The following is a 9,590-nucleotide window of genomic DNA, read 5'->3' on the forward strand; positions in this document are numbered from 1 at the left end:
GGTATCATCTTCACATAAATTATATTAATTGCCACCGTATCTCAGAGAAACTGTGTTTTACAAAAAAGATGGTCTTTCTATCTCTCCAACCACTCTGTATAACTAGCTCAAGCTGTATCGGTATATATAGCCACAGCCACACATGTTATTCATCAGCATTAGCTTTTACTCTAACCGGAAGGAGGACGAAGCTGCAATTTCTATTCCTTTGATCGTAAGGTAACGCTTGACATAACTTCTTAATTTCAATTTCAAGATACCTCTCTGCAGATTGCTAGGTGCTCGCTTTGTTGATATTGACGATCGATATGCGCAGACAAAAGTTGAAATATGAATACCTGCCCGCGCACGTTATCATTCTCCGCCGGAATATTCAACACCGATATGAAATTAAATAACTTCCACGCACGCCAAATTCCCGATGTGCATTTTAATTATTAAGTAAAGCCTCAATCAAGTGAAAACAGGCGAAGCTTAACATGTGATTCACATAAATATTTTCTAACAGACGAGCACAACACGTTATTCACATTATTATCTTGTAACACACCGGCATAGGGGAGGTCATTCACGAATATTTTGCGCAACCTGATTATTACCAATTAGTAAGGCAATATTATTTTCGTGTTTCCCCTATGTGTTTTATGTGTTTCATTCAATTAGTAAGGTAAGATTTTTTTGAATAAATTTTTCAATAAATATGATTCCCGAAGAATGTAGATAAATATGTGAAGTGTAAAATAATATATTTTCAATCCCTTGTATGTGTATGCATGCATTTAATTATAATCTAGTTTAAATATGAAATTATAGCAATCAAAGTTTTTTTGAGGGCTAATTTTCCAAGTATGCTTATATTGGTGCCATAATAGGTTATGCCTTCCAATTAAGGAGTAAATTGAGCATAAATCAAAATCACTATGAAAATGAGATATTTCCCTATATCAATAATTCTTACAGCTTAGAGGTCGACTTCCATTAGGCTACAATGATGGCATTGGTCATCAAATAACAAGGTACATACTAATTCAAGACTCATGCATGATTGAATAGGTGGATGCTAAGTATAGAGTCATGAGTGATTGACATCCATGGTTGGAAGATTAGTCGAGAGGATTGTTGTATTTTCCACCACAGTTTATTTTTCTTTTTGAATGTTGAAGTTTCAATCCTTCATGCTTTGTGGCTGCGTGACATGACATCTATTTAACAATGGGTGCTTACTCTCTTTGTAGGAGGACTATTTTGCAACCAACCTTCATGCCTGCATGACATGACATCCATTTAACAATGGGTTCTTACTCTCTTTGTAGGAGGACCATTTTGCAACCAACCAGCGCTGACTAGTGGTGAATATATCATCATACATCAATTGGTTTTATGTGATTTCTCAAAATTGGGGTTAATTGGTGGTTTTTAACCTTTAATTCGCGGTTAGAGTTGTTCTAGTCAAGTTTTACATTGAATACCCTAGCTATCAAGATTAGGTATAACGACTACTTTTGAAATAAAAAAGTAAATTACTTATATAGGTTCCATTTATTTATATATGGCTCGTCTCGCTTCCATTTCTTGTTGAAAGGGAAAAGTGTGTTTGCAAAACACAATGAATACATGGGTCATTCAAGAAAATATGAAGAGTCTTAATATTTGACACATTAATTTTTCCTATAGTAAACAAAAATCAATGCAATTTAAATTCTTGACATGAATAATATTCATGGGAACACAATAATCATATCAATTAATTTTGTTGCTCATGTGTATTTTTATTCTATCCAAAACAAATTTTGATTAAAAAAAAAAAAAAATTGTTTGATTATTTATATAAAATTTAGTAAACTTCAATGCATGTGAAAAATTTCACGGGGGAGATGACGACCACAGGCGAGGGTTTCGAACGCGAAGGGTTTGGTTAAGGTAGGGTTTACTGTTTACTCTGCAGTATTATGTGACTACTCGACACTTTCGTCAACTGTTCCCTGGGCGCCCCTTCCACCTTTCGGTTTGTCGGTCGTTTCTGTTTTACCGTGAGAGAGGTTCCTGTTAACAAGATAGGGTTTACAAGCTGCCACCTTCCGGTTACTAGCCGTCACGGTTGTATCTACTCGGTCCGTTTCTCTTCAGTAACTGCATTCCGAGGTGTCTGCCGTTCCGAGATTATTGCTGGCAATATGGAGGACCACGAAGCTGTTGACTACTCTGAAGACCCATTGGAAGGGATTTCCATCTGGCGCACCCCCACCTCCACATCACAAGGTATGTACAGCTCTGGTCTCTCGGAAAATTTGGCTTCGTTTTCCACCGGGGAGCTGTCGCGGCCTTATCCCGTGATTCTTCCAGATTTTCCCCCCACCTGGCCAGCTCTTTCCACGCCTCCTCACTCTCCGGCTACCCTCGGTTTTGTGGCGGGTTGTATTAACCCTAACCCTTGTTCTATCCCCCTTTCTGATTCTGTTCCGTGGACATCTTCTGCTCCAACAACCATTAACCCATTTGCCGCCTCCTCATTTACTGGTACTCCTTCGGGCAGCTTCTCTCACTTTCCCCCACTCTCTGGTCCGCTTAATTTCCCCGGAGGCCGAGATTTACCCTCATCATCAAACCCTAACCCTCCTCCCGATCTTGGTACCGCCCCGCTTTCGAATCGAGCTTGGAACCCTCCTCCGACTTCTGGCCCTAAGAAGAAATACAGATGCTTCAAGTCCAAAGCTGACGACATCTTTCTTATGCTTGAGGAGGACATCCAGTGGGGCGAAATCATGGATTTTGCAGACAGGGTCCTTGTGGGGCGCATCAGGGGACGAAACTACTCTGCTGCTCGTTTGAAGACCTGGGCCACTGAAGTTTGGGGACATCATTTGGTGGACATCCCCTTCGTGCAAACTTTTGTGAGGGGATGGTTTGCGTTAAGGTTCGCTCATGCCGACCATACAAATTGGGTCTTGTCCTCTCACTGGCATTTCGAACACGCTCCAGTTCTCCTTAAGCGTTGGACTCCCATGTTCGACCCCGAAACTGAGTAGATTGGTATAGGGCCTGTATGGGTTCAGCTTCCAGGTCTTCCAGTAAAGTATTGGTCTGAAGACATCTTCAGAAGAATTGGGAACGCTGTTGGTACTTACTTGGATTATGACAAATCCTATCTTCACACCAGTAAGATGGCTTACGCCCGCCTTCTCATCAACCTGGACACCAGGGGTGGACTACAGGAACATATTACTATACAATGGAGGGACTCGACATGCAAGCAGATTATAGACTATGAAGGAATCCCGTATAGATGCCGAAGATGTCACAAAGTAGGACATCTATACAGAGATTGTCCACTTCTTCGCAAGGGCAAGGAGCTTGATCAGGAAGGGGTATCAGAGCGACCCCCGCACCATCCACCTCGGCCACCGACGGAGGAGACTCAGGCGACGCAAAATATGGACAAAGGAGAACCACAAGATCCTCCGGGCACCTCAGTCGAGAACCCTATCCACTCAACACCCGCCCCCGCTCACGAAGATACTGAACAGGAGGGCGATGTTACTACGGTTACGTCTGTCGCTTCATCCTCTTATTTTCCTCCAGAATATTTCAATATTGAAGGCACTGCACCTCATCAGAGCATTTGCAAGCCATCTCTCTCGTATATTGATCCCTTGGTGGCTTCCCACTCTGACCCCCTTCCCCCTCCCTCTCTTTTTTGCTCCATTCCGACCCCATCTCCTGCTTTATCCCCGAGTTTGCCTTCTCTGATCACCTCCTCCACCGCCCTCCCTGCCCCATCCCCCCTGCATCCCCTCGATACTCCCTCCGATCCAGATCGAAAGACAGAGGCTCTGATGCTATTGGTCTTGATACTGAATCTGCTCCTGTCCCCCATAAACATTCTCGGGGTTACCCCTCTCGTATATCCAAAGCTAGACACATTGCAGATGCTGAAGTCGCCATTGGGCGACAGCAAACCATCCTCGGGGCCCTTAGAGTGAAGAATGGCCCAGCCCCCATCCTACATGAAAGTTCTATCATATAACTGCAGGGGTTTTGCTAGTTCACCCAAAAGACTAGCTCTCAGGAGACTGCTTACCCTTTCTCAATCTGACATCATATTTCTGTAAGAGACCCTCTGTCCAGTAGACCCCCTAATCCAGTCTCTCAATTCCTGGATGCCTAACTGGACATTTCAAGCTTTAGATGCATCAGGGAGATCTGGTGGCTTAGCTATTGGGATCCATAATGGAGCATTAAAGATCATAAACATTTGGGGCGGCAGAGGTTTCATTGGCTTGGACGTATATGTTCTCTCCATGGAAATGGACATTCGGGTTATCAATGTATACGACCCATGTTCTGATAGGGCCACCTATTGGAGAGCCTTACTAGAATCTGATCTATTACAGGAGGACAACATTATACTCGGAGGAGACTTAAACTTCACCATGGGCTTCTGTGAATCGTGGGGGCACTCAGCCTAGGTGGACACTTTTTCGGATACTATATCCAATCTGTTGGAGGAGCATCATTGGGTAGACATACCCACTGCCAGATTACAACATACTTGGACCAACAATCGAAGCGGAGATCAGAGCTTGGCCAAAAGATTAGATAGATTTTTGGTTAAGGAATCTCTATATATCAGATTTCCGCGCATTAGGCAATGGGTTGGATCTGGAGGCATCTCTGACCATCGTCCTATTTACTTGGAGACAGCTGACATCAATAACAAGATCAAGAGCCCTTTCAAATTCAATTCCTCTTGGTTAAAGGACCCCTCCTACATACAGCTGGTTACTGATTATTGGCAGAACAATCCTATTAGGGATAATGAAAACCTTACTGAAGGTTTTATTAGGAAACTAACCGAGCTTAAGAGAATCTCCAAGCACTGGGCACACCAGAAGCGCATCCGTGATGACCATACTTTGAAGGAGGCTGAGAGGATTATAGCATCATATGAGGACTATTCTGATGGTATCTTCCCTAACCAGGAAAGCAAAGAACATTACGCCTCCCTCGTTGCCAAACGATCACAGATTCTGAAGGAAAGAGAAGAAAGCTCGAGGCTTCGGAGCAGGGCTATATGGCTTACTGAAGGGGATGACAATACAAAATTCTACCACAAATTTGCCAATGGACGCAAAGCTATCAACACTATATGGGAATTGAGGGTTGAATAGAATCAGAATATTACATCACAGAGGAACCTAGCCAGATTAGCCACAGAACACTTCAAAGGCATTTATAGGGCCCCAGAGAGGCTAATATTCTGGAGATAATGAGAGTGGCTGAAAAATTCCCCAGATTCGTTCTACAAGAAGATATTGACGATCTCATAAAGGAAGTGACCATGGAAGAACTAGAAGCCACCATTAAATGGTTTAAGAAAGATAAAAGCCCTGGCCCCGATGGATGGACCATCGAATTTTACATTGCTTTCCTTGACATCCTGGGCAATGATCTTCTCAATATTATTGAGCACTGCAGAAGAAATGGGAGAATATCATCTGCTATCAAATCCACTTTCATAGCTCTTATCCCAAAAGCCAACCATCCAGTCACTTTCAATGACTTCAGACCCATATCCCTCTGCAATTGCCTCTACAAAATTATTGCCAAGATAATCGCCAATCGTCTGAAGCCTATATTATCTCGCCACATATCCCCTAAACAATTCGCTTTCCTTAATCACAGGCAGATACATGAAGCCATCGCTACCGCACAGGAGCTCCTACACTCTCTCCATATCAAAAAACAAAAGGGTATGATACTAAAGGTGGATCTTTCCAAAGCCTTCGATAGAGCCAACTGGCTTTATATCAGGTTGCTTTTGACTCACCTTGGCTTTCCTTATAGCCATATTAAATGGATAATGAGCTGCATTACTGACGTATCATACAGTGTTCTACTCAATGGTGAAGCCACATCTTTCTTTACCTCGGAAAGAGGACTCAGGCAAGGATGCCCCCTATCCCCACTTCTATTCCTACTCATTATGGAAGGCTTAAGTAGACTCATCACATCTGCCCGGGATAGGAATTAGATCACCGGCATCAGTATCTCTGATAATTTTTATCTTACTCACCTATTATTTGTGGATGATATTCTCATATTTCTAAATGGATGCATAGGTGATACCACTACTCTCCAGCATATATTTGTACTCTTCCAACAGGCCACAGGCATGATGATAAACGAAAGCAAATCTACAATCACGGCTGTTGGTTGCACTCGTCATAAATCTGCATATGCATCCCATTGATTCCCCTTCACCTCATTAAATCTAGCCGACGGCATCAAATATCTGGGATACAGACTAAAACCCCTCGGTTACAGGATTACAGATTGGACTTGGTTAATTGCAAAGGTGGAGAAAAGATTGCAAGTATGGTATCATAAATATCTTTCAAGAGCTCGGAGATTGATCCTCATTAAAGCCGTTATTGAAGCCACACCAGTTTACTGGATGACTTTGGCTTGGATACCTCGAGGCATCCTGTGCAGACTACAAAGTATTTGTGCTAGATTTTTATGGAAAGGTCACCACACGAGGAAGCTATTTGCCTGGGTTAAATGGGACACCATTGCTAGACCCAAGCGTTGGGGAGGTTGGGGCATTAAGAAACTTGATTTCTTTGCCAATGCTTTGGCAGCCAAACTTGGATGGCATCTTTTGACTACAGACAGCCTATGGTCTCATGTCGCACAAGTTAAATACATCAAGCCATCACACCTTATGGATTGGTTTCGTCAACAGCATGAACTTGGATGCAATATATCCAATATTTGGAAAGTTGTTCTCCACTCACTACCTCTATTGCGGGAAGGCATTACTTGGTGCATTAAGGAAGGAAACAACATTTGAATAGGGGTGGATCCATGGGTGGGGTGTGGCAATATTCACAGATTATCTGAAGGACTGATAAGGCACCTACACAGCAGAGGTATTACGCATATTAAACACATTGGAGATAGTGACAATTCTACCTTTCTTCAATAGGCTTGGGCAACTTCTCGTACATTAGAGATCCCTGCACTGTGGCAGCAAGAATGGTGGGACTTTACAGATGCTCTCACACAGGCTCATATCAGACTCACTGAAGGCCCTGATGAGATTATCTGGGCCATTGCCAAACACGGTATATACTCCCCTAGATTGGGATACTTAAAGCTCATGGAATCATACGAGCCCCCGAATATCCTCCCCATCTAGAAAGATCTCTGGAAGCTCGGAGCTGCCCCACGCACTTGCCTTTTAATGTGGAATATACTCTTCGACAAAATCCATACTGGAACCAATCTTATGAAGCGATCATTTCATGGACCATTCAGATGCCATCTCTGCTGTATAGAAGAGGAAAGCACTGAACATATTTTTTTAAAATGCAATGTTACTAAAGACTTTTGGCAAAATATTTCTGCTCACTATCCTTCCCTCAAAGACTGGCAGGGTCCGAATATTATGGAGGCGTGGAGCTGTTGGTACCGAGACCATACTGGAAAACCCATCAACATGTCATTGCTTGTTTGCTGGGCAATATGGATAGCTCGGAACCAGATTATTTTTCAGAACAAGGCACCTCACTGGCCTGTTATACTGAGTCACACTATTGCTGATTATGACTTATTACCTGAGGTAGTTTCCATTACCCCCCCCCCCGCACTAACAGGCCTATAAGTATTGACAAATCGAAGCCTTGGGCTTTTTTTTACGACTTTGCTCAAGAAGCAGGCTGCGGTGGAGGAGCGATACTATACCTCAACGATGCACATTGTTATAAGATCTAGATTAAGCTTGGCAGAGGCACCAACAATTTTGCTGAATTAAGCACAGAAAAACATATCATACACTTTGCAATACAAAAACATTGCAGCCATCTACAACTATTTGGTGATTCACAAATTGTTTGCAACTGGCTGAACGATGCATCTCATTGTTATGCATTCTCTTTAAGACATATTCTTGATGAGGCAAAGAGACTGATCACATCTTTTGAAACCTTTATCTGTCGCCATATCTACAGAGAACAGAACATCGATGCGGACCAGCTATCCAAAGAAGCAGCGCACAGTCAACGAGACGACTGGCTGATCCAGGAGGAGATTGATGGAACCTTCCATCAGCACTACCACAGACCTTTCGATGATCATACTAGGAATGGGTCTCAGACCCTCATATAATCAGTTTCTATTTTATGTGGATTTTGACATATGTAATTACATGTATATACATCATTATATATGAACTAGTTACAGCAGTGATCTCTGCGTAGAGCTGAAATGTAATGTGTTTACATCATGTTTTCTTCTAAGTTTTGGACATATCTAGTTACAGATACAAGGACTCCCTGCGTGGAGTCAAGACATACAGGGTTTTTTTGTACAAGGCAGGCCTCTGGACCACAATATGAATATGCATCAGCATCTGCAAAATGTAATTTCTCCATATTAATAGAAATTACAACTTTTTCCTTATGGGAAAAATAAATTTAGTAAACTTTAAAATGAAAATAGTAAAAAAGCTTTTCATATAAATTAACTAATTTTATAATTAATAGTGTGTTGGCATACGTTATGTTTAGTGAGAATTAATTGAAATTCAAATATATAATTATAGTAGAAGAATTTAGCGGATAAACCTCATTAAATAGAGCATTGAAGTAACATGAAGAGTCTTAATTATATTATAGTATTTTTAGACAAGAAACAAATATCATTCAATAAATGAAGAAACAATTTGAACTCTTGATATAAGTAATGTTCATCAAGAAGAAAATCATCATATCAATTAATTTTACTATTTGTTTGTGTATCTATTCTATTTCAAACAAAATTTCAACAAAAAGATCTAGTTGTTTTAATTTATTTTAATATAATTGAGTTAATTTAAAATAATTAACTCTATAATTCATAGTATGTTAACAAAATTATGTTAAAAATATAGTTTTCTCCTCTTTTTTTTTTTTAAATAAAATTCAATCAAATTATAAAAATATATTAAAAATATTATTGATGAAAATAGCCATATATAATTCATATTATGTTAACATAGGTTATGGTTATTGATTTTATTTTTATTTTTTTGGCTTGACCAATAAAAGATTTGAATCTTGAAGATCATCATTTAAATAATACTTCATAACCACGTCATAGATCTATCACTGAATCTTTATTTAAAGTGATATTATCTCAAATATATAAAAATATTAATAAAAGTCTTATTCTCTTTATTAAATGGAAAAATGATTTTATTTTGCTTTATTTATTTATATTTAAACACTTCAAAACATATTTATTTATTTAAAATAGAGTAATTGAAATAATTATGAAATCACAATAAAAATATATATGAAACTTATTATGATAGGTTAAATTTAACGATTATGATGGTTTCAAATAAGATATTTTTAGGCGTTTCATTTTTATTTTTTTTGAGTTTTCAAAGTTGTTTGAAAAACGATCTTCAAATTTTGTCATTTTTCTAAAATTTTCAATTTTTTTGGGTTTTTTTTAAACCCATTCTTTTGCGATAATTTTTAAAATTGCTTTTAAATATTATTCTATTTTGTGTTTAAATTTATGTCAACTTTAAAACAATAATT

At 39.8% G+C, this 9,590-nt stretch overlaps 1 protein-coding gene across 1 annotated transcript; it reads left to right on the forward strand.

Annotated features, from left to right (window-relative positions):
* The first annotated feature begins 4,157 nt into the window (after window positions 1-4,157).
* On the forward strand, window positions 4,158-5,168 carry LOC149190663 (uncharacterized). The gene is made up of 2 exons (XM_089410575.1): window positions 4,158-4,325; window positions 4,467-5,168. The coding sequence occupies exons 1-2, from the start codon at window positions 4,158-4,160 to the stop codon at window positions 5,166-5,168; spliced, it is 870 nt and encodes a 289-aa protein (XP_089266701.1).
* Window positions 5,169-9,590: the final 4,422 nt, after the last annotated feature.

This window comes from Pinus tabuliformis, chromosome 3_1 (genome assembly GCF_031772625.1).
Source record: "Pinus tabuliformis cultivar Carrire ecotype Pingquan chromosome 3_1, CPIR1, whole genome shotgun sequence".
Lineage (NCBI taxonomy): Eukaryota > Viridiplantae > Streptophyta > Pinopsida > Pinales > Pinaceae > Pinus > Pinus tabuliformis.